This window comes from Cervus canadensis, chromosome 18 (genome assembly GCF_019320065.1).
Source record: "Cervus canadensis isolate Bull #8, Minnesota chromosome 18, ASM1932006v1, whole genome shotgun sequence".
Taxonomy (NCBI): domain Eukaryota; kingdom Metazoa; phylum Chordata; class Mammalia; order Artiodactyla; family Cervidae; genus Cervus; species Cervus canadensis.
In genome coordinates, this window is record NC_057403.1 from 20,233,405 (window position 1) to 20,257,765 (window position 24,361).

Consider the following 24,361-nt stretch of genomic DNA (forward strand, 5'->3'; position numbering starts at 1 on the left):
AGGCTCCTCCGTCCATGTGATTCTCCAAGCAAGAACTGGAGTTGGTGGCCATGCCTCCTCCAGGGAATCTTCTGGAACCAGGAACTGAGTACTCGTCTCTAATGTCTCCTGCATTGGTAGGTGGGTTCTTTAGCACTAATGCCGCCTGGGTAGCCCTATAAAACCCCTTAAAGATCCCTAACTCAGGCTTCAGATATGCCCACAGCCAGGGCCCTGTTGGAGGCCAGAGGCATGCCTCCCCATACACAGGATTATATTGGTAGCTTGGGGGTCTAACAGTCACCTACTGCAAGCTATTTTCTGCCTTTTTCAGCCTCCTTAGGAGCATACCCAGAACACTGGTGGGAGAGCCTGTTCTCACTGCCTAGCACCCAATGATATCATGGTGCAGCCAGACTCCCCATTGGTCAGGCCTGCTTTTTCTCTCAGGGAAAGAATAGGTTTCTCTCTAGGCCCCAATGAACCGTGATTCATATCTCTTTGTCTGAGATTCCCTCAAAGTACTCACTGTCTCTCCTACAAAGGTCACTCAAATTTGAAATTTTGCTTTTCATCGTGGGTTCAGAGGCCAAGTTGACATGAAAAATCATAAGCCCGATGACCTTCCATTCCATAGTACTTACTACCTCCTGCCTTTTTTAACCTCACCTCTCTGGTCTGTTGGGTCTTCCCTGGTGGCTCAGACCGGTAAAGAATCTGTTTGCAATGCAGGAGACCCAGGTTTGATCCCTGGGTGGGAAAGACCCCCTGGAGAAGGGACGGGCAACCCACTCCAGTATTCTTGCCTGGAGAATCTCATGGACAGAGGAGCCTGGCAGGCTACAATACATGGGATCTCAAAGAGTCAGCATGACTGAGCAACAAACACTCTGGTCTGTAGGTACCCAAATGCTGGGTGGAATCCAATTTTGTTTAGCACCAAGTGAAGTCAGACTGCTCTGTGGCTCCCAATTGGCTGTTCCCTCAGGAAAGGGTTTAGGCTGGGCCTCAAGACGGGGCGGACCCAACAGAATCCTCTTCAGATAGTCACTCAAAGTTCTATTATTTTCTAAGACCATCTTGGGGCCATTAGTAATCAAGTGTTTCTTAACTTGGAACTTTCTAAAAATCCGACACTGCTGTGCTTTTCTCAGGTGTGTTTCCTGCCTTTTTTAGCCACCCTCCCTTCCACTGGCTTTAGCCAATGGTTAAGCAACACAACTCTGACTAGCCTCTGTAGCCATGTTTGGTTTCACAACTTCCTCATGGCCTTCATCATTTGCCCCTCCTAGACTCTCCCAGTGCAGATCAGCGGTCTGGAGCCGAGATTCCCCAAGAGTTGAGACTTTATTGAGGGGACTTGCTGCATAAGACAAAGGTCAAGAGTCCGAGCCAGAGACCAAGAGTTCTACCGCCTTTAGTTAAGGCCTTCCTGACTCCTGGATGCTGGCGCATGCCAGTGACGTCAGGCGGATTCCCCGGCGTCTGATTGGCTTGCTGACGGACGCCTCAGCGTCGAGGTAAAAGGCACCTGCCGTGGTTGCTTCTAGTTTCTTCGATGTCATTCGAGGCCGCGGGGCTTCGGCTCTAGAGCCTGGGTTCGGGGCTCGGGGTCGAAGGCCGCAGGCCGCGGCACCCCCCAGCGTGCTCTTCCTGCTGCAGCCGCCGCAGCGGCCGGGCCCAGCGCGGCCTCCAGGGCAGCGCGAGGCCGTGGCGGTCGAGGACAAGGCGTGTAGGATCTGGGCTGCCAGCCGTGCTGCCCAGCAGCAGGTAGTGGTTGGCGGGCCGCAGGCGCAAACATCCGCACGTCAGATCGGCACGGGGCACCCAGGCGGCCTGGCTACCACGGCGCACGGGCCGCGCTCGCTGCTTGTACACGGCCAGCACGCGCACGGCCAGCCGCTGCCATGCCGTGTCTGCGGCCTCGGACGCCAGCACCTGCGCGTGGAGCACTGCGGGAAGGGGAGAGGTCAGGCCTGGACCGGGGGTAGCTTGAAGGCCCAGTGAGGTTAGTCTTGGTGGGGAGGGGCCTGGGACGCAAGGGTGGACTTCCAGAATCGCATCAAGAAGAACAGAGACCTTGAAGCTTTGAGGGTGAGAGGCCCTGTGCTGTGAGGAGTGAGGTCTTTCTGAGGACACGGGTCAAAACAAGGAGGGCGGGGCGTTTGGAGTGTGAGGTTGGGTCCCAGGATTGTGATTGTGAAGGGGAGGGGGAGGTGGGTGGTCCCTCTGGAGTGGCGGTCAGGCTGGACCAGGAACCCAGGTACCCACCAGGAAATATGCAAGCACCACCAGGGATGCTTTTGAGATCATATTAGAAAGCGCAGGTATAGGAATGACTTAAAGGTTAGAGATCTCCCGGGACCCTGCAGTGGGTGGGGCTGGAACAAGGCAGAAAAGGCCGGTCCAGGTCTCTAATGCCAGAGAGTCAGAAAGTATTAGGAGCACACGGAGCCCCTGGAAAACAGAGATATTGCCCTAGGCGGGATCTGCATCTAGGATTAAAGCCCAGGGTCAAGGTCTTACTAGTGGTGATTCAGAGAAGTGTCCCCTCTAAGAGGGTGAGATGAGATCTGTTGGGAGCAGCGCTCTGGTGGGCAAGCTGGGTCTATGGGCTATAAGATCCCCGTGGGAGGTGGGGGGAGAAGCCTCCACATTTGGAGTTCAAGGATACTAGTGGCCAGATGGTGTGCCTCAGGGAGGGGAGGTCTGGGATCCTGTACCATTGGGGGCAGTAACTGGGGCTGGGCTGAACTCAAGTGTCCAAGAGAGCTGAGCTCATAGGCCCTGGACTCAGGGGGCTGGTGTAGACTGGTGGATTAGGAAACTATGGGGGAGTCTGTGGGAATGGGGCTACAGCCCTGAAGGAGGGCAGAGGACCTGAGACAGACAAGACAGCGCAAGGGTCCCCTCCATTCAACCAGTTTGCCTTTTTCCTTCCATCCTCAGGAGGCCGTCTCCCCAACTTGGGGATGTCAGGCTGAAGGAGACTGTGAAACTCTGCAAGGCCACGAACGTGGGGAGAGAGGAGACCTAGGAAGGTAGGGAGTATCCCTCCCCACTCCCCCTTCCGCCCATTGTCTCCTGTCCCCTTAGGTTCTAGATCAGAAAAGGCCCTTTGAGTTCAACACCCCTTCCCATTTAAGATGAGGAAACTGAAGCCCAGAGGAAAGAGTGACTTGGAGGCAGATTAGAGCCCCTGTGGGCCCACTGGCCTTTGTTCTCCCCGGCACTCACCGTAGTCCTGCTGGCAGTACCTCCGAAGGCTCATGTGTATCCTGGTGTCCGAGGTATTGCAATAGTTTTGACACTGAGGGTCTGGGGAGGGTCGGGCTCCTGAGGCCTGGACTACAGCATTCTGCCCCTGCCCATCCCCCACAGTCCATCTTGATGGACAGCTGGGGTGCCTGAACCCTTGCGACTGCGCTTAGTGGACCACCCCTGGATCCCCACCTGGTGGCCCAATCACCCCATCCCCAATCCTTCTTGCTACCAGGGATTTGTAGGCCAGCCTGTCTTACCCAAGCTGTAAGCTTGAGGGGTTGTAGCAAGGGTGGTTGTCGCCTCTGGGATTCCTGTGATAGAGCAAAGGAGAGGTAGGGCCTTTTAGCACCTCCCACCAGCACCCTGCTGCCCCCAAGGAAACCAGGCATCTAAACCACATAAGTCTGTTCCTTTAAGGCCCAAGAGTGGAAGCACACTTTGCCTTTCTCCCCCAGGACCTGGAGTTCTGGTCCCTTGCCACTTTCTGGACTCAGGAGTCCTAGTCTTAAGACCTCTCTTAGACCCAGGAATCCAGGCTCTTAGCCTGTTCCTCTGCAGGTTGAGAGACTGGACTTCAGGCTCCGCCTCCCCATGGCCACAGAGTCCCGCTTCCAGTCTCTAGCTTCCGTCTCCCAGGGACCTGGTCCTCACCCCTCTTGCCCGCTGGAGGTCTGGCTGTCTCCTTCCCCGCCCCACTGGGGACTCGGGGCCCCGGCCCTCAGGACTCACGCTGGCAGGGCATCCTGGGGGAGCGGCTCTGCTGGTAGCCAGGACCGCAGCGGTTGCAGGTCAGGCCAGCGACCCCTAACTTGCAGGAGCACTGCCCACTGGTCTGGTTGCAGGTACCGCCTGTCGCCCCAATAGGATGGCACTGGCAGGCTGCGTGAGGAGAGGAGCTGGGGAGGTGGGGTGCGGGCTCCCAGCCTCTTCCTCCCCAAGACTGGGGAAGCTGGAATTCCCTGCCCCCTCCGCCCTCAGACCCAGGAGTCCGGGCTCCAGCTCCTCCTCCCGCGGACCCTGGTCTCCTGGTCCCTGGCCTCCTCCGCCCTCAGACCCCATAGATCTGGCCCCCAGTCCCTCCTCACTCAGACCTGCCTGCCGCCTTTTCCTCTAGGTGGGGCTTCAGGCTGCACTCACCCCTGCAGGCCTTGCGGCTGTTGATGGGCTGGCCGGGGTCCCTCCAGAACCCTGGCTGGCAGTAGTGGCAGTGCCGCCCGGCTGTGTGGTGGCGGCACCGCTCACAAACGCCCCCACTCCGGCCGCCAGACAGCCTGAACAGCTCCGAGTTGAACCTGCAGCGTCGCGCGTGCTGGTTGCAGGAGCAGGCTGGGAACAGGATGCAGCGAGGGCGCCTCAGGCCCCATTCTGTCCCCCTTTTCCCAGCTTTCCCCCCACCGCCCTCAGGAGAGAGACTGCCTGGGGTTCCCCGGGTTGAGTGTGGGCCCCCAAAGCCCTTCATTCTCATCTTTAAAATGGGCGGTGCTCTGGACTGGAGCTGGGTGAGCCCGAGGGGACTGATGAACACGCGGGGTGTAAAGAGTGGCAACTCTGGGCGTGGGCTACAGAGTCAGACCGCCGCGTGGAAGTGTCTCACTCTTTCTGTGGGCAAGTGACGTCTCCTTTCTGCAGCTCAGACTCCTTTGCTATAAGATGACACTTATAGTATCTACTTCCTCGTAGGAGGACCACCTACCATGTACATTTTGCTGGGGAGCATTGGTCAGATTTCAAAGGCAGTGACTCTCAAATCTTACCACTTATTCGAATTACCCGGAAAGCGTTTAAAAAGAGCTACACAGGACCTCCGTGCTAGGTCCTGTATCAGGCTGCATTCTAAGGACTTTAGGTATATTCATGTTTTGAATTTCCACTGCAGCCTGTGGAGGAAGGACTGTTGTTTTCCTCACTGTACAGGTGAGGAAATGGAGGCACAGAGAGATTTGGTCACTAGTTGGGGGGTCACACAGCCAGGAAGCCGACGAGCTGGGCTTTGAACCCAAGCAGGCTGGCAGGCTGCTGAGGCCATGCCCCCGTCCGCTGTCCTAGAGCATCTAGTGTGACAGCACACACGGGACAAGCCAGGACCCTCGGGCTTGTTCTCCTGAGCTCACGTTCCCGCCCTGCCACCTGCTGACTGCGTGTCCTTGCGCACAGAACTTCCCAGCTGTAGCCTCAGTCTCCTCGTCTGTAAAATGGGCCTGATGCAATCCCTGCCCGGCACGTAGTAGGTGCTGGATAAAAATGTGTCTAATGAGTAGAAGCTTCCCCCACCATGGTTGATTTGATGAGTCCAAAAACACCCAGCTGCCCTGTTTTTCTGCAACCTCTCACTAAATACCACCCGAGCGCCGGTGCCAAGCCAGGCCCTGGGCGGGGGCTCCGAAAGCGTCCTCCACGTCACCATCACCGTTATCAGGTGTCACCGAGAGGCTGGAGCCCCCCGGTGGGCATGGAAGCAGCAGAGGGGGTGGGGAAGAGTTGGGGGAGCCAAGAGGGGTGCTGCCGGAGGACAGTGTGGGGAGAAGCAAGGGGCAGGCAGCTCTGGGGCGGGAGAGAGCCTCCTGACCTCATGGGCCTGGATCTGGGTCAGGGCAGGTCGGGGCGGGCCCAGGACTCACGCAGGCAAGGGTGAGGGTGCTGGGGCGTGGCGGGCCGCCAAGGCCAGTCGCGGTGGGATGGCCGGCAGCTCTCACAGCCCGGGCCGGTGGTGTGGTGGCGGCAGCGGCAGCGAGGCGGCCGGTCGCGGGCAGCGCAGCGGGCAGCGTGGCCGTGGCACTGGCAGCGGCCTCTCACGCCCGCAGCTGCCAGCCCCCCTCGGCCCCCGAGCTCCAGGCGGAGGTGACTGGCCACCACGCTGGCCTTAGGGCCCGCTGGGACCCGGAAGGTCACCCTCTCGGGCCCTCCCAATGCCCCCGGCCAGGCGGGCCTGCGCCACAGTGACCTCCAGGGCCCTCCGATGGCCCAGGCAGCAGACAGGACCAGGGCTGGGGGTCCTGGGGTGCAGAAGCGCAGGCTGACGGACGACAGGAGGAAAGGGCCCCCCAGGCCCAGGGTCAGACTGCCATTGCAGGGGGCCCGCGGGCCGAGGTCCACGCCCGGGGAGGGGCCACAGGCCTGGGGACAGGAGGCAGCCATGCCAGCCAGCTGGGTCACGGGTGGGAGGCAGAAGCGGGGGCGGCCCCCAGGGTGGTAACATGGGTCCGGGTCTGCGCTGGCCTGGCTCAGGAGGAGCCAGAGGGCAAAGGTCACGGGCATGGTTCCAGCAGAGGCAAGTACCTGCAGAGGAGAGGAGTGGCCGGGCTGGGGCCTCGGGCTGCCCCGCCAAGGTCAGCCTCCACCCCGCTCTCCAGGCTCCCTGAGGAACCCCGGCATTCCACCCCTGGCCCTGCCCCAGACCTCTCCCGGCTGCTTCTGAGCGAGGAAAATAGTTCCATCTGGGGAGAATTACTGTTTACATAAGCCAAAGGGGAAAGAACGCAAGCAAAATCGAGAATTTTGCCTGAACTAATCCGTAGCTTAACACCCCGGCGCTATCAGTCAGAGGGGCAGGGGACCCTGGGGAGAGGGCGGGGAGGGGGACAGATGGGGAAACCTTGAGCAAGGACCAGGGGGAGAAGGGGGGAGCAAGGCGGTGCAGGCGGAGTTACGGACAGATGAAGACTCAGTGACAAAGCAACAGAGACAGGGACAGATAGGGGCGCAGACAGCACAGACAGACAGATGGAGGGAGAGGGGGCGAGGCAAGCGTAGGGCAGGGGCCAGGCAGGGAGAGGAACCAGGAGGGGCGAGGAGGACGCAAGGGGAGACCACGAGGCCCAGAATGATGGCGGTCGGGAAACCGGAGTCCACAGGGTGTTGGGAAGTGGGTCCCCGGGAGAGCCTGGGGGCTGGGACAGACAGACAGACGGGCATGGGCCCTTCGAGACACCTGCAGAGCCGGAGGAGAGCCGGCAGTGCAGCAGGCCTGACCTGGGGGGAGAGCAGGGGTGCTGGGCCGGGGGGATCAGAAGCAGGAGGCAGGTCCTCGGGGATCAGGGATCAGAGGGGAGGCCCCTTTCCCACATGGGGCCCTAACCTCGTTCTCCACACCCAGGGCACGGAGGGGGATTATCACCAAATAACCAGGCCTCCCTGCCACCCACCCCCAGCCTCCACCCACCCTTAACCCTTTCTCACCCAGACGCAGAACCCAGAGGACTGTGCTAAGGACCCCAGTGGGGATGTCTGGGGGCTGGAAGCTTGGGCTGGGAGGCTGGTGTGGAATGCTTGGGGCTGAGAAGGTCAAGCCCTGGTGTCCCGCTTGGGATGGGAGGGCCCCGTGTGCTGCATTTCTGAGGACTTCCTGATAATCTCAGCCCACCCGGCTCCCACTGCCATCCTAGGCCTCAGGGTCCACGAGTCAGAGCCGCCACATTCCCGCTGGCTGTAAAATCCCCAGAGCAGAAGAGGGAACAGATGTTGGGGGTGGCCAGTGCCAAGGGAGCAGAGAGGCCGGACAGGGCAGGGCTAGAGGCCAGGGCGTCCGCGGTGCCGGAACTCCAGGCCTGGGAGGGCACGACTGAGGAAGGACTTGGTGCTGGAGTGCTCCCCTCTCCCCGTCCAGGGCTGGCAGCCCCCAGTGGGGAGCTCCCTCAGGTCTGGGGGCCTTGAACCCCTTCTGGGCCCCACTGTCCAGGCCCCTGGGTCAGTCTGGACCTGGGCGTGGGCCCCTGCTGGGAGTCTGTGAGGCACCAGTGGGTGCGGTGGGCTCATATCCCCCCCAGCCTGATTTCACTGCCCGCAGGGTCCCCAGTACAGACGCCCTGCGCGCAGACCACCTCCCCCGCCCAAGATGACTGCCATGGTCTCCACCCCTCCCGAGGAGGAGTCTGGCGCCATTTTGAGCTCTGGCCCCGGGCATTTGCCCTGGTCCCCTGGCACCTGCCTTGTTAAGGCTCTCACCCCATCTCCCACCTCTCCTCTCTCTCTCCTCTCCTCTCTCTTTCTCCTCTCCTCTCTCCTGGTGGTTCACGGGACACCACCACTTTCTGGCCTTAGTACGCCAGGCAAATGGGTTGAGTCCCCCAGTGTTCCTGGGGGATTGAGAAGCCAGCCCCTGCCACTGGGGAGCCCAGATGTCCGGCCCCTGGCCCCTGCCCCTTGTGGGAACTGTAGCCCACCCTGACCACCCCCATTTAAGGAGCAGAGACTAGCTGTGTTCCCACCAGATCCAGAATCAGGCCCCTCGCCTGGGCAGTGTGGGGGTCCCTCTGGGACGCAGGCTCCTCTTCCCTGGTTTCTATGGCACCCACCCGACCCTTCACCCCGCCGTCGTCCAAACCTGTGCCCTGGAAGAGGCTGTCCTCTGCAGCTAGCTGCTCACATGTCCTCCTCTCCCGCAGGAGCTTGGCGGCCAGCGTGGGCTCCGGGGAGTGAGTGCGGAGTGGCTGTTCTCAGGCCCCGGGCTAGTGGGGGTTCTGGGCGGGAGCTCAGAGCAGAGCCTAAGAATCCAACACCACCCCCGCCCCCCCACCCCGCCCCAGTCCCCTCGCCAAGGCAGCCACGCCACCCGGGAAGGTGTGGGACATGAGCGCCATCGCCCCGCAGCGGCCCGCAGCTGGACATCCCCGAGCAGGCTGGCCCAGGAAGCTCAAGACAGGTAGGAGGGGACAGCGGCCAGATGGCCTTCCCGGATCTGGGGTCCGCGCTCCACTCACACCCAGCCCCTGCCCCACGGCTCCTAAGGGCGGGCAGGCTGGGGCTCAGCCCCACCACGTGGTGGTGGCTGCGATCAGGAAGGGGCAGACCTGCTGGGGGTGGGGGGTGGTGTCAGGGCCGCTCACATCGAGGTGGGACCCCACGCCAGCCCCTCCTGCCCTCTGGAACCTTCTGCCAGCTGTGGGTTAACTGAGCATGAAGGTCAGGCGCTTTCAAGCCCTAGAAGTCAGTGCCCTTTGAAGGGTCACACCAGCCACCTGGAAACCCAAAGACTTGGGCCGCTTTCTGAGTTGGTGGGGTGGGGGTGGAGGAGAAATCAATGCCTGGGACCTCGGTGGTTCTAGCAGCTGGAGGGAGAAATCGGGGACCCCGCAGGGGTTCAGAGCTCAAAGCGGCCTTCCCCATGACCAGTTCACTATGAGGCCTCAAGACTTGAGGGGTGAAATTTTCACAGAAATCTTGCCCTCAACTCTATTACATACCCGAATGGTTTTGACTAGAAAGACAACATTTTTCCTCACTTCCCGCTGAGAAAGGCAGGGGCCTCGGGACGATGGGGCACGTATTTGCTACCGTGGCCCTGAGTGCACTGACTGTGGCCCAGTGCGGGCCCGTGGGGTTTGGGGACCCACTGTTCCGGCGGGAGGGCGCAGCCGAGGCAGCTGTGCTTCTGGTTCTGCGTGACCCGCACGGCGGCGGAGGCACATGGGGACATAGGATTTGAATGTAAGCCGTGAGGAGGGGTTAGCTGCCAGAAAAAGAGACACCCTCAGATCAGGGGGGGACATGTGGGATCCGGGGCGGGCGGTGTGAGGGACAGGCTAACTCCTGCGGAAATTAGAAGTTTCTTAAGCTAATGTTTCCTGGAGGAAAACTTGCTTTCTCACTTTTGTTTTTAATAACCTGAGCTGGAAGGAGCCAATGAAAAATCCGCCTGCCAATGCAGGAGACACAGGTTCCATCCCTGGGTTGGGAAGATCCCCTGGAGAAGGAAATGGCAACCCACTCCAGTATTCTTGCCTGGGAAATCCCATGGACAGAGGAGCCTGGTGGGCTACAGTCCATGCAGTCACAGAGAGTCAGACACGACTTAGCAACTCAGCAAGAACTGCACTGAGAGTGTGCATCTGAGTGTCCCTTTCTCAGGGCAGAGTAGAAGACAAGACAGTAATCAGGATCCCAGATTCCTGAACCACACTGGTTTCAAATCCAGGCTTCACCTCTTTCCTAGCTGTGTGACCCAAAGCAAATTTCTTAACCTCTCTGTGCGGTACTTGCCTTTTCTACTAAATCGGCATAAAAATGTACCTTCCTCATGGGAAATCATGAGGACCAAATGAGTGAAGATAAGCCTACAGTCTAATATCTGAAACTGTGTGGACCAGACATGCTGCAGAAACTGTTTTGACACCACCATGGGGTGTGCAGGTTATATATTATACACCCCTCAGTGGGGTCTGGGCAGCATCCCATCAGTTCAGTTCAGTACCTCAGTTGTGTCTGACTCTGCCACCCCATGAACCACAGCACGCCAGGCCCCCCTGTCCATCACCAACTCCCGGAATCCACCCAAACTCATGTCCATTGAGTTGGTGATGCCATCCAACCATCTCATCCTCTGTTGTCCCCTTCTCCTCCTGCCCTCAATCTTTCCCAGCATCAGGGTCTTTTCCAATGAGTCAGTTCTTCACATCTGGTGACCAAAGTATTGGAGTTTCAGCTTCAACATCAAGTCCTTCCAATGAACACCCAGGACTGATCTCCTTTAGGATGGACTGGTTGGATTTCCTAGCAGTTCAACGGACTCTCAAGAGTCTTCTTCAACACCACAGTTCAAAAGCATCAATTCCTTCACAGTCAGCTTTATTCTTTATAGTCCAACTCTCATATCCGTACATGACGATTAGAAAAACCATAGTCTTGAGTAGATGGACCTTGGTTGACAAAGCAATGTCTCTGCTTTTTAATATGCTGTCTAGGTTGGTCATACCTTTTCTTCCAAAGAGTAAGTGTCTTTTAATTTTATGGCTGCAGTCACCATCTGCAGTGATTTTGGAGCCCCCAAAAATAAAGTCTGACACTGTTTCCCCATCTATTTGCCATGAAGTGATGGGACCAGATGCCATGATCTTAGTTTTCTGAATGTTGAGTTTTAAGCCAACTTTTTCACTTTTCTCTTTCACTTTCATCAAGAGGCTCTCTAGTTCTTACTCACTTTCTGCTATAAGGGTGGTGTCATCTGCATATCTGAGGTTATTGATATTTCTCCCAGCAATCTTGATTCCAGCTTGTGCTTCATCCAGCCCAGCATTTCTTGTGATGCATATAAATTAAATAAGCAGGGTGACAATAAACAGCCTTGTAAATAAACTCCTTTTCCTATTTGGAACCTGTCTATTGTTCCATGTCCAGTTCTAACTGTTGCTTTCTGACCCGCATACAGGTTTCTCAAGAGGCAGGTCAGGTGGTCTGGTATTCCCATCTCTTTCAGAATTTTCCACAGTTTATTGTGATCCACACTGTCAAAGGTTTTGGCATAGTCAATAAAGCAGAAATAGATGTTTTTCTGGAACTCTCTTGCTTTTTTGATGATTCAGCGGATGTTGGCAATTTGATCTCTGGTTCCTCTGCCTTTTCTAAAGCCAGCTTGAACATCTGGAATTTCACAGTTCACGTTTTGTTGAAGCCTGGCTTGGAGAATTTTGAGCATTACTTTTAACTAGTGTGTGGGATGAGTGCCATTGTATGGTAGTTTGAGCATTCTTTGGCACTGCCTTTCTTTGGGATTGGAATGAAAACTGACCTTTTCCAGTCCTGTGGCCACTGCTGAGTTTCCAAATTTGCTGACATATTGAGTGCAGCACTTTCACAGCATCATCTTTTAGGATTTGAAATAGCTCAACTGGAATTCCGTCACCTCCACTAGCTTTGTAGTGATGCTTCCTTAGGCCCACTTGACTTCACATTCCAGGATGTCTGGCTCTAGGTGAGTGATCACACCATCATGCTTATCTGGGTCGTGAAGATCTTTTTCGTATAGTTCTGTGTGTTCTTGCCACCTCTTCTTAATATCTTCTGCTTCTGTTAGGTCCGTGTCATTTCTGTCCTTTACTGAGCCCATCTTTGCCTGAAATGTTCCCTTGGTATCTCTAATTTTCTTGAAGAGATCTCTAGTCTTTCCTATTCCATTGTTTTCCTCTATTTCTTTGTACTGATCACTGAGGAAGGCTTTTCTATCTCTCCTTGCTATTCTTTGGAACTCTGCATTCAGATGGATATAGCTTTCCTTTTCTCCTTTGCCTTTGGCTTCTCTTCTTTGCCCAGCTATTTGTAAGGCCTCCTCAGACAACCATTTTGCCTTTTTGCATTTCCTTTTCTTGGGGATGGTCTTGATCCTTGTCCCTTGGACAATGTCACGAACCTCTGTCCACAGTTCATCAGGCACTCTGTGTATCAGATCTAGTCCCTTAAATCTATTTCTCACTTCCACTGTATAATCATTAGGGATTTGATTTAGGTCATACCTGAGTGGTCTAGCAGTTTTCCCCACTTTCCTCAATTTCAGTCTGAATTTGGCAATAAGGAGTTCATGATCTGAGCCACAGTCAGCTCCCGGTCTTGTTTTTGCTGACTGTATAGAGCTTCTCCATCTTTGGCTGCAAAGAATATAATCAGTCTGATTTTGGTATTGGCCATCTGGTGATGTCCACATGTAGAGTCTTCTCTTGTGTTGTTTATTGGAAGAGGGTGTTTTCTATGACCAGTGCATTCTCTTGGCAGTATTCTATTAGCCTTTGCCCTGCTTTCTGTTCTCCAAGGCCAAATTTGCCTGTTACTCCAGGTGTTTCCTGACTTCCTACTTTTGCATTCCAGTCCCCTATAACGAAAAGGACATCTTTTTGGGGTGTTAGTTCTAGAAGGTCTTGTAGATCTTCATAGAACCATTCAACTTCACCATATCAAATGTTATTGTTTCTACAAGCAGAACAATTGGGCATTCACTCCAAAATAAGTCTATGAATAGCCTCACATTGGTTAAAATTTTGTCCCCAGATGAGTTTAACTCAGGTTGGGGTTCACTTCCAATCTTCATAAAAGTGATCGATAAGGAATTGTGGAACGGAATGTAAGCCACGAAACCAGCCCCGGGCTTCATCAGCTTTGATTCACTGTTTCCCGTGGCTTTTCAGCTGTGTAGGCTGATGAGCCACCAGGAGAGGGAGCCCTTGAGACTCAAAGATGTAGCAGCCAGCCTGGCTTCCTACCTGATTAGCAGTGTTAGTCACTCAGTCGTGTCTGACTCTTTGTGACACCATCGATTTTAGCCCACCAGGTTCCTCTGTCCATGGGATTCTCCAGGCAAGAATACTGGAGTCGGTTGCCATTCCGTTCTCCAGGGGATCTTCTCGACCCAGGGACTGAACCTGAGTCTCCTGCATCGCAGGCAGATTCTTTACCATCTGAGTACCTGATTGGCAGAGCCCAGGGCAAAATGAAAACTGGCTGCTTTGCCCTTGTTCATGGAGAATTTCTAGATGGCTGGAGCAGAGCAGGGGCCCTAGGCAGCTGCATGGGTCCCACATGGTGGAGGTGACCCTGAGTGGGGGCTCCCTCTGTCCTGAACTGGTTTCTCCTCCCTAGTAGTCCTGGCTCCAATCCCTGCTCAGCTTGCCTGCTGGTTTGGGAGCTGCTTGGGGCTCTGACTGAGCTGGGTGAGCTGACCAGAGGCTCAAGTCCTTCCCCCGCTCCCCCCTGCCCGCCCCCTCGTATAAGACTCCAGGCAGGGCCTGAGATGGGCAGATTGTGGCACGGATTGGGACAGAGTATAGCTCAGCTGGTAAAGAATCCGCCTGCAATGCAGGAGACCCCGGTTCGATTCCTGGATCGGGAAGATCTCCTGGAGAAAGGGATAGGCTACCCACTCCAGTATTCTGGCCTTGAGAATTCTATGGACTGTATAGTTCATGGGGTCACAAAAAGTCAGACACGACTGAGTGACTTTCACTTCACTTCACTTCACACTTACCACCAGCCCGAGAGCAGAGGGGCTCAGGGACAGATTTAATTGGCTTTTTAGAAATCAAAGCAGCGAGCAGGGCATTTCCTGTACACCCTGGGGAGGGAGCATGACGTGTACTTAGTCTTCGTGTGGTAAGAGTCATCTGACCTCACTGGGAACCCACGCTGAATGGGAGACCTTTGAGGAGGGCCTGAGAGCGTTCATATTTCCCAAAGGGGTCAAATTAATAAAGTGCGGGACCCTGGAATATAGGAGGAGGAGGAGGGGAGAGTGGAGGCGAGGCCCACAGATCCCTGACATTTATGGGGACCGGTGGAGGGACAGACGGGGAGCCTGGAGGGGGTTCGATGGAAGCCAGTTGAGGGAGGGTGAGGGCCTCGCAATCCAGGGCTCCTGGAGGGGCCTTGGGGGTCTCCTGGCCACAGGGAAACCACACATGGCTGGTCAGGGGAGCAGAGAAGGGAAGGGGACAGAGAGGGTCAGGACGCACTGAAGACGCTCTGTGAGCAGACCGCTTCTTGGAGCCCAGGGAGAGCGAGGGGAGAGACGCCTGAAAAGAAGCGACCCCTGAAGGAGGGACCATCCACCCTGTTACACGGATGGGGACGCTGAGGTCCGTGGGGCCCAGTCAGAGCCATGGAACTGCTAGGGACCTGGGTGAGTTCAAAAGTGTCGGCTTCACTGAGCTAGCATGGCACCCCCACCGTGGTAAAAAGACAGACCGTGGCGAGTGTTGACAAGGATGTGGAGAAATCAGAGCCCTCATGCGCGGCTGGTGGGAATGGAAAATAAGGCAGCTGCTCAGAAACCAGTCTGCAGTTCCTCAAACTGTTAAACACAGAGTTAGTTACCACATGACCCAGAAATTCTACTCTCAGGTAAATCCCCGAGGGAAGTGAAAACTGAGGTCCACGTGTTTGGTCATGCATGTTCATAGCAATGTTATTCCTGATAACCCAGAAGGAAAACAACCCAGATGTCTTGGAACTGATAAACTGGTAAGTAAAAGGAGACAGAACCATGGAGGGGAACATCAGAAATTAGTGACATGCTGCCACATGGATGAGCCTGGGAAATATGACACAGAGTGAATGAAGCCAGTCACAAAGGGGCCCTTAACGTGTGATTCATTTACATGCAATGTGCAGAGTAGGTAATCCACTGAGACAGAAAGTAGATTAGCTGGCAGGAGGTGGAGAGGAGGGGAAGATTGGGGGTGGGGATGGCTAAAGGGTGCAGGGTTTGGCTTGGGGGTGATAAAATTTTTCTAAAAGTAATTGTGATGGTTGCCCAACTCTGCTAATATACTAAAAGCTATTCTGCACTTTATATGGGAGAATTGTATGGTATTGGAATATTATCTCAGTAAAGTGCTTACCTACAAAAAAGAAGGGCTCATCAGAAACCTAATACAAAAGCTAAACCAAGGTGGCCGGGCAGAGAGAATGTTACAGAAGCAGGAGTTGGGAATCAGCAGACCCTTAAGTCCTGGTCCAGAAATGGCACCCTCCCCCTGCAAAAAATCCATTCTTTATGGGTCTTCCCCCGTGGTCCAGAGGTTAGGACTCCGAACTTCCGCTGCAGGGGCCACAGGTTTGATCCCTGGTCAGGGAACTAAGATCCCACAAGCTGTATGGCACAGTCAAAAAAAAGAGAGAAATGGCGCAACGTCACTTCCGCCATATTTGATTGGCCAAGGCCATCACAGGCCCTGCCCAGAGTCAGGGGAAAGGGCGTCAAGGCCTCTGTAGATGGCTTGAATGCACCATGTCCACTGACAAGCAGGGAGCGCTTACCATGCAGGGGGCCTTCCAGAAACATCCTTCATGCGGGCGCTTGGTTACCCCCGTTTTATGGAGAAGACTGAGCTCCAAGAGTTAGAGAACAGGCTCCAGGCTGCCCACCAGAAGGAGGCTGAGTGTGCCCGTGAACCTGGGCTGTCTGGCCTCAGAGTCTGTGCTCTGAACCTCTGCGCTATGCAGCCTTAATAGGTTGTGAGAGCTTAGGTTTACATATAGTAAATACTCCAGAAGTCTTTATTTTCCAGGGCTTACAGAGTGCCTGCTGTGTGCTAAGCACTGTCCTAAAAGCCTTATAGCTGAGGTAGTTCTGTTGAGTTGAACCACAGGAAAGGACTGTGTAGGAAAATATACGGCCGGATGTTGGCACTTTCAAATGGTTCCACTTCGTCATCCCCTCCACTCTTTTTTTTGTTTTATCGCATCACATTAGCTCGTGGGTCTTAATTCCCTGACCAGGGATCAAACTCACATCCCCTGCTTTGAAAGGCAGAGTCTTAACCACTGAGCTGCCAGGAAACTCCCAGTTGCCCCTTTTAACAGGCAAGGAAACTGGGATTCAGAGAGGGGGAGTAACGTGACTAAAGTCACACAGCTTTATAAAGGCTGGAGCTGAGATTTAAACCCAGGTCGGAGGGGTTCAGGGTCTGTGCTCTGAAACTTCCGTGGAGGAGGCCATTGGACACGCCCGGATGGGCTGAGTGAGTGCATGAGCTACTGGTTTGGGGGGTGACAAAGGGAACTCATGCCAGCCCGGCCACCCCTCCTGAATTAAGTCATCTCTCCTCCCCGCAGCCGCCATGAGATTCTGGGCCACCTGCCCTTCCTCCTCCACCCTCTCCTTCCTCTTTGTCATCTTTGCGGTGTCCACTGTTTTCCATTGCCACCGGCGCCTGGCCCTGGTGCCCACCCCTTGGGCCTATGCAGGTCGCGTGGTCTTGTTCCCCAGACACCTTCATGGGGGCGTGTTCACCATCAACGCCATAGGCCGCCTGGGGAACCAGATGGGGGAGTACGCCACCCTGTACGCCCTGGCCAAGATGAACGGGCGCGCCGCCTTCATCCCGCCCCAGATGCACAGCACGCTGGCCCCCATCTTCCGAATCACCCTCCCGGTCCTGCACGACGCCACGGCCAGGAGCATCCCCTGGGAGAACTACCACCTGAACGACTGGATGGAGGAGCAGTACCGCCACATCCCCGGGGAGTACGTGCGCCTCACCGGCTACCCCTGCTCCTGGACCTTCTACCACCACCTCCGCGCCGAGATCCTCCAGGAGTTCACCCTGCACGCCCACGTGCGTGAGGAGGCCCAGAACTTCCTGCGGGGTCTGCGGGTGAACGGCAGCCGGCCGAGCACCTACGTGGGGGTCCACGTGCGCCGAGGGGACTACGTCCACGTCATGCCCAACGTGTGGAAGGGCGTGGTGGCCGACCGGCGATACCTAGAGCAGGCCCTGGACTGGTTCCGCGCTCGCCACCGCAGCCCGCTCTTCGTGATTACCAGCGACGACATGGCCTGGTGCCGGAGGAACATCAACAGCTCCCACCAGGACGTGGTGTTTGCAGGCAACGGCCGGCAGGGCTCGCCGGCCAGGGACTTTGCGCTCCTCACGCAGTGTAACCATACCGTCATCACCGTGGGCACCTTCGGCATCTGGGCCGCCTACCTCACCGGGGGGAACACCGTCTACCTGGCCAACTTCACCCTGCCCGGCTCCCGATTCCACATGGTCTTTAAGCCCCAGGCGGCCTTCCTGCCCGAGTGGGTGGGCATCGCAGCCAACCTGGGGCAGGCCAGAGGGAGCCACCCCTAGCCCCGCTTGGGTCCCTGCCGCCCCATCGGGCCCAACAGGCTTAGACTCCCGAGTCTAAATCCAGGCTGTTCAGCTTCCCAACTGGGTGACCATGGACAAGTGACTTAATCTCTCTGTGCCTTAGTGTTCTACCTGAGAAATGAACCTAACGCAGGCTCCTTCTGAGAACAGGAGTTCATGTAGTTCCTTGGAAACAGGTGTGAGGGTTGGCCACTTACAAGTTTGTGATTGGCAGGCCTGGACCATTGGACTGCCTTGCAGTGGACACGTATTTTTGCCCTCTCCTTCTTTATAGCTCCAGGAGTGTGGAGCCCAAATATTTGGTGCTTGCCTCCTTGGAGGGTTTGGCAATGAAACTCTTCCTGCCCTCAGTTGGGGTGTTTGAGGCAGCTAAAGAATTCAGGCTTTGGGTTTGATGGGGCCTTATTTCATGGAAGAATGGGAAAGAAAATAGGATTTGAGAGGGTAGATCTCGGGGAGATAACCTTGGCAAGGAGGGGGAGTCCCGAGAAGTGAGGATGGGGCATCGGAGGGCCTCCCAGAGATGGCAGGACTCAACCCCAGGCCTGGCCGGCAGCGGCAAAGACGCCCCAAGTCCGTAGGTCATGGAATCAGCAGGTTGGCCACGGAGGGGCGGGGCCATGGACTGTGCCATGGTCACGTCCACCGTGTGGGCAGGCGACTGACACCGTGGCAATGCCCGTGCCCGCAGGACCTCGTGTGGAACCCTAATGTGGACTTAAGTTGGATTAAGTGATTACAATACTGATTTTCATGTGCTTGGTGTAAAGTATGGAGATAACCAATATGTTTACTCCTTTTTGGATATTAAAAAAATTAACATACCAATATTTATGTTCACTTAAAATTTCCTCTGAACACAGCTGCACTGGCTTCGAAAACATTTCAGTCACATCTCTTTCTTACTTGAAAACCCTCTCCAAGTGTCTTTTTTAATTTGAATTTCCATTTCTTGGCATCCCTGTGAGGCTGAACACCTTTCTGTTCATATATTGGTAATATTGTATCTCCTGAGAGCCATTTAGAGGCCCTGTTTACTTCCTTAGGGGCTTCTCAGGTGGTGCTAGTGGTAAAGAACCCGCCTGCCAACGCCAGTCGAACCTGACTCAGTTTCGATCCCTGGGTTGGGAGGATTCCCTGAGGAAGGCATGGCAACCCACTCCAGTATTCTTGCCTGGAGAGCTCTGGACAGAGGAGTCTGGCAGGCTGCAGTCCATGGGGTCGCAAAGAGTCAGACATGACTGAAGTGACTTAGCATGCACGCACATTACTTTCTTAAGGCCTTGATGGTGTCGTCATGATGTGGAGTTAAGGATACAGGGATGTTACAGCAGGAGGAGGGTCTGAAGGGGAAGGGAGTTGAGGAGGGAGGTTCTGTATTAGCTGGCTATTTCTGTGTAGCGAATTACCCCAAAACTTGTTAGCTTAAAGTCGCAACAACAATTTGTCATTACTTGGTTTCCGTGGGCTTCCCTGGTGGTTCAGTAGTGAAGAATCCGGGCCAATGCAGGAGGCCCGGCTTCGATCTCTGGGTCGCACGGTATTCTCGCCTGGGAAATCTGTGGTCAGAGGAGCCTGGTGGGCTACAGTCCATGGGGTCACAGAGTCGGACACGACTGAGGGACTAAATGACAATAACAACAGTTTCTGTGGGTCAGGAATTGAGGAGTGGCTTACCTGAGTGATTGTGTTTGGGATATCCAGGGAAGTTGCTGTCAGGTAGGGCCACAGTCATCTGAAGGCTTGACTGGGGTCGACTTCCATGGCTGGAAAATTGTTGCTGGCTGTTGGCTCTCGGCCAGATTCCTTTGATGTGGATCTCTGTGGGGCTGCTTGAATGTCCTACAACACGGCAGCTGGATTCCTCCAGAGAGAGAAGCCCAAGCGACCCAGGTAGAAACCTACCACGGAGCCTTACCTCGTCACACAGCGTCACTTCTGTCATGCCCAGTCCCTCACACAGAGCAGCCCAATTTATTGTGGGAGGGAACAACCCAAGGGCATGATACCCGGAGGTGAGGATAGGATTATTTGGGGCCATATTGGAGGTCGCTGTACTAGTTTGCTAGCGCTACCAAACTCTAGCAGAGTACCACAGACGGGGTGCCTTAAAGCACAGACATTCATGATCTCTCAGTTCTAGAGGCTTGAAGACTGAGATTAAGGTGTCAACAGAGCTGGTTTCCTGGTGAGGGGGCTGATCTGCTCCCAGCCCCTCCCCTTGGCTTGCAGACAACCACTCCCCGCATGACTTTACGTCTTCCCTCTGTACATGCGTGTGTCCCGAGTTCCTCTTCTTGTAAGGACAGCAGTCATTATGAACTAGGGCCTACCTAATGACCTCATTTTAATTTAATCACATCTGTAAACATCCTGTCTCCAAATGCAATGGCATTCTGAGGTTCTGGGGTAGGACTTCAACACAGGAATTTTTTTTTTAATTTATTAATATTTTTTACTTTTGATTGCACTGGCTCTCAGTTGCTGTGTGAGGGCTTTCTCTAGTTGCAGCAAGCAGGGGCTCCTCTCTAGTTGCAGTGGCTTCTCTTGTTGGGGAGCACAGGCTCTAGGCACACAGGCGTCCATAGTTGTGGCACACAGGCTTAGCTGCCCTACATCAAGTGGGATCTTCTGGGACCAGGGATGGAATCCGTCTCCCCTGCACTGGCAGGTGGATTCTTACCCACTGCGCCACCAGGGAAAGTCACAATACAGGGATTTTTGTAGCGATACAGCTCAACCCATACCAGCTCCCAGCCTCCCTTCCCAGCCCTGCCCCCCAGAGTCAGATGGGTTTTACTCACTTTCTCTCTTTCCTGCCATTCTCTCAGGGCCAGCCCCTTCTCCTCAGGACAATTCACCTGAGCCAGGATTTTTTCCCCACGTTAGCTCTGTGGGAGAGATTCGGGCCAAAAGGATAGAGGAAACTGAAAGCTGCCTTCTGGCTCTCTGTCAAGTGTGACAGCGTCCAAGCACAGAGGTGGATGGCAGCCGAAAGTCACATCTCAATAAAGTACTCAGCTCTTCCTGTTGCTGGTCCAGATCTCATCTCCAGCGTTCCCCACCCTGCCCTGTGCCCTGGGAGGCTGTCTGATGTCATCTGCTGCGGCCTGAATGCTTGTGGCCACCCCCCACCCCCAATTCATATGCTGAAGCCTGAATCTCCAGTGTGTTGGTATTTGGAGGTGGGTCCTTGGGAGGTATTGGAAGAATTATGTTGTAAGAGGGAGGCCCTCCTAAATAGGATTGGTGCCCTTATAAGAGAAGTGAGAGACATGTCTGTCTCTGCTAACTTTTTTTTTCCCCCTACAGTTTTTAAATTTTTTTATTCTTTATTTTTGGCTGGGCGGGGTCTTCGTCCTTGCCGTGCGGTTTCTCCCTAGTTGCGATGAGTGGGGGCTGCTCTCTAGCTGCTGTTTGCGGGCCTCTCATTCTCTTGTTGTGGAGCCTGGGCTCTTAGGGCACATAGGCCTCAGTAGTTGAGGCCCATGGGCTCCGCACTTGTAGCTCTTGGGCTCAGTTGTTGTGTTGAACAGGCTTAGTTGTTCCTCAGCATGTGGGATCTTCCTGGACCAGGGCTCAAACCCAGATTCCTCACCAGTGAGCCACCAGCGAAGCCCCCAACTTTTATTTTTATAAGGGCAACGGTGCAAGTTGCCCAGCTACCAAAATCAGTTCAGTTCAGTTGCTCAGTCGTGTCCGACTCTTTGTGACCCCATGGACTGCAGCACACCAGGCCTCCCCGTCCATCACCAACTCCCGGAGTTTACTCAAACTCTCATGTCCATTGAGCTGGTGATGCCATCCAACCATCTCATCCTCTGTCGTCCCCTTCTCCTCCCACCTTCAGTCTTTCCCAGCATCAGAGTCTTTTCCAGTACATCATGTGGCCAAAGTATTAGAGTTTCAGCTTCAGCATCACTCCCTCCAATGAATATTCAGGACTGATCTCCTTTAGGATGGACTGGTTGTATCTCCTTGCAGTCCAAGGGACTCTCAAGAGTCTTCTCCAACACATTCATCTAACAGATATATTTATTAGAATGGACTCTCGCTGGGAACACAATAAGCAGATTTTGGGTTTCTCAGCTTTCAGAACTGGGAGGAAGAAATTTCTGTCGTTCAAGACACACAGGCTGTGGCATTTTTGTTACGGCAGCCTGGAACTGACCAACACAGTATCTATGGGCTCCCCTGCTGTATGCCTTCCTGTTGGTTTGGACCAGTTAGATCACAGTCCAGATATCAGAAGAAGAAAGAGGATGCTGGGGTGTTTACACTCCGAGATCCATCCAGAAATCAGAAGAGGAAAGAGTGAAGTTGGCGTATATATCCTCCCAGATGAATCCCGGCTGCCCTAAAGGTGGTGGTGAAGAAGGAATTCACAGGGCCTGGACTCCGTCTCAGGCCTGTCCATGCTGATCACGCTCGGCCACCTCTCCAGTGGGCTCTGAACTCTGTGTTAGTGCCTGTGGAAACGACAACAGAAGGCTAAGACCCCCTCTGGACAGGGAAACCTTGAAGATCGTATCCAGGTTACTCATCGCCTAAGTGAGCACATACACTAATCACCCCTTCCTCCAGACAGGCCATAAATTTTCTGTACCTATCGGAGTGTAACCTCGGGCTTATTGATTATTGGCTAATTATTTAACTGTCTGAGCACATGGCACATGAATGATGGGGTTATTGGGATTGTATTTACCCTTCTTTTGTTTCCGTAAGTCTCAAGGAATTTGGGGTGGTGGGTTCGGACATGTACACATGGGGTATAAAAGATTTTCACAAATGCTGGTCGGGGTCCTTGGCTAAGAGGAGACTCTGCCTTGGGCCCGCCAGTGTAACAAACTGCACTCCACTATCTGCATTGTCCTTCTGAGTGAGTTTGTTTCCCGGAACGCATGGCCACAACATTTGGTGCATGGGCCGGGAAACTCCTCACTTTGAGGAGACAAGTCCCATTTGGGACTACTCCGAGGCCTTGTGGCTTGAATCTTCTAGACAGGGGAAGGTGCCTCACCCTTCTGGAAGGATTCTGCTTCTCAACACCCGGACCTTTCACGTTAGCAGGTAGTGGACGGCAGCAGGGGAACTGAGCGCTCAGGTGAGGAGGAGCCCACCCGGCAGGGTGGAAGAGGGGGCCTGATCACCCCCCTGGGAGGGACTAGAAGGAGCAGGGACCCACAGGAGCCTGGAATAGGCAGGCGGCGATTGCTTGGTACACAGGTCGACGAGCGTGCTAGGGTTAGGAAGGAAATTTGTGATGGTCATTTAGGAGGTGTGTCCATGCCATCTTGGGGAAAATTATTACCAAGCGATCGCCAGGGGATTTTTAGGATAGGAAACTGGTCCTTGTATGCTGGTATGCTGCCCTCCCCCAGGAGGTGTCCCGTCTGCTGTGAAATTCTTGACCCCCCTCGGAATTGTTAGGCTAGAAGGAGGGGGATACATAAGTGAGTATGAATTGACTTTTCCAGAGATGGCCTGGGACATGGGATATTTAACCCATCTGTGTTTTCATCCGCACCTGATCAAGCCCACCAAGGCAGAATGGACTTTAAGGGAGAAACAATCTCGGACCATGTGATGTTCTGGTTCAGCTGTGCTGACCAGCAGGTGAAGACACGCCGATCCCCCTTCTCCCTCTGGGATCTGGCAAGTAAGGCTCTTCTCACTCCATTTAGGAAGGAGGCAGAATGGCAATTTAAGTGTCATTGAGTGGAAATATGAGAAGTACATAGGGTACTGAGAACTTCGTAGACAGAACGAAAAGGAAAAGTAGAAGAAGGTCTGAGAAGGTAAGCAAGATGGGGTGAAGTGAATCTAAGGCAACTGTATTGGAGTGCATGATTAAAAGTTTAAAGAAGGGATTGGGAGGAGACTATGGGATGAAGATGAAGCCTAACTGCCTCCACATACTCTGTGAGGTCAAATGGCCCCCTATGGGAGTAGGATGGCCACCAGAGAACACCATGAACTTAAAAATAGTGGAAGCAGTCTATACAGTAGTCACAGGAGAGCCAGGACACCTGGATCAATATCCATATATTGACTCATGGCTAGGGTTAGCTTGAGACCCTCCTAGGACAAGGTTCTGTATCCAGAAGGGAAAGGGGAAAATATTAATGGCACAAAAATTGACTGATGATAAAAAGGGAAATTCTACAGGATTTGGACGGGGATGACCTGACCCCCTCCCCCATACTGGATAGTGACGCGCCTGCCTCCCAGTGCTCCACCCGGACCGGAGGCCACCTTAATGCCCGATCCAGGGCTAGGTAAAGTTCCTGCAGCAGCCGCTGCTCCTCCACCAGCTCTCCCGGAGTTTGTAGAGCCGCCGTTTGGGCAGGATCCGATCTCGGTGACAGAAGCCTCTGGCCAACACTTCCAGGATCCGGCTCCAGCCGAACCGCCCAAGCTATACCCGCCTCTCCAGGTAAGTACTGACAAAAAGGGGAGGGAGACATTGGAATTAAGCAGAGACTGTGCTCTGCCAGAGAGCCGGAGGGAACGAAAGAGAACAGACAAGAGATTTACAGTGCTAGCTGCTGCTCTGGGAAAGTCTATCTCGGGCCCTCCAGAAAACCTCATCTGCCCCAGGGACAGGACAGTCCTTCAGCAGAGTCCCAACAGAGGCCCCAGGCACCGTTATAGCCAAACCAGTGTGCCCGAGGCCAATGCGAGGTTTTGGCCACTGGAAGAATGAATGCCCTGAGGCAAGGAAGGAAGAGGAAGCTCCTGCAGTTGTGGGGCTTGCTGACTTG

At 54.6% G+C, this 24,361-nt stretch overlaps 2 protein-coding genes across 4 annotated transcripts; one reads left to right on the forward strand and one right to left on the reverse strand.

Annotated features, from left to right (window-relative positions):
- Positions 1-1,307: 1,307 nt before the first annotated feature.
- Positions 1,308-7,491, reverse strand: NTN5 (netrin 5). The gene is made up of 7 exons (XM_043436369.1): positions 7,420-7,491; positions 5,862-6,519; positions 4,381-4,569; positions 3,973-4,122; positions 3,501-3,554; positions 3,217-3,297; positions 1,308-1,931 (listed from the first exon to the last, which is right to left on the reverse strand). Exons 2-7 carry the CDS (start codon positions 6,496-6,498, stop codon positions 1,567-1,569), a joined length of 1,476 nt encoding a protein of 491 aa, XP_043292304.1. The 5' UTR covers positions 6,499-6,519; positions 7,420-7,491; the 3' UTR covers positions 1,308-1,566.
- Positions 1,367-18,404, forward strand: LOC122420846 (galactoside 2-alpha-L-fucosyltransferase SEC1). 3 transcript variants are annotated; one of them, XM_043436370.1, is made up of 4 exons: positions 1,367-1,499; positions 2,929-3,020; positions 8,625-8,881; positions 16,555-18,404. In XM_043436370.1, the coding sequence occupies exons 3-4, from the start codon at positions 8,809-8,811 to the stop codon at positions 17,574-17,576; spliced, it is 1,095 nt and encodes a 364-aa protein (XP_043292305.1). In that variant the 5' UTR covers positions 1,367-1,499; positions 2,929-3,020; positions 8,625-8,808; the 3' UTR covers positions 17,577-18,404. The 3 variants fall into 3 exon arrangements, with proteins under 3 accessions (XP_043292305.1, XP_043292306.1, XP_043292307.1); XM_043436371.1 differs by having other exon boundaries at positions 8,766-8,881; XM_043436372.1 differs by lacking the exons at positions 1,367-1,499; positions 8,625-8,881 and adding an exon at positions 1,717-1,749.
- Positions 18,405-24,361: the final 5,957 nt, after the last annotated feature.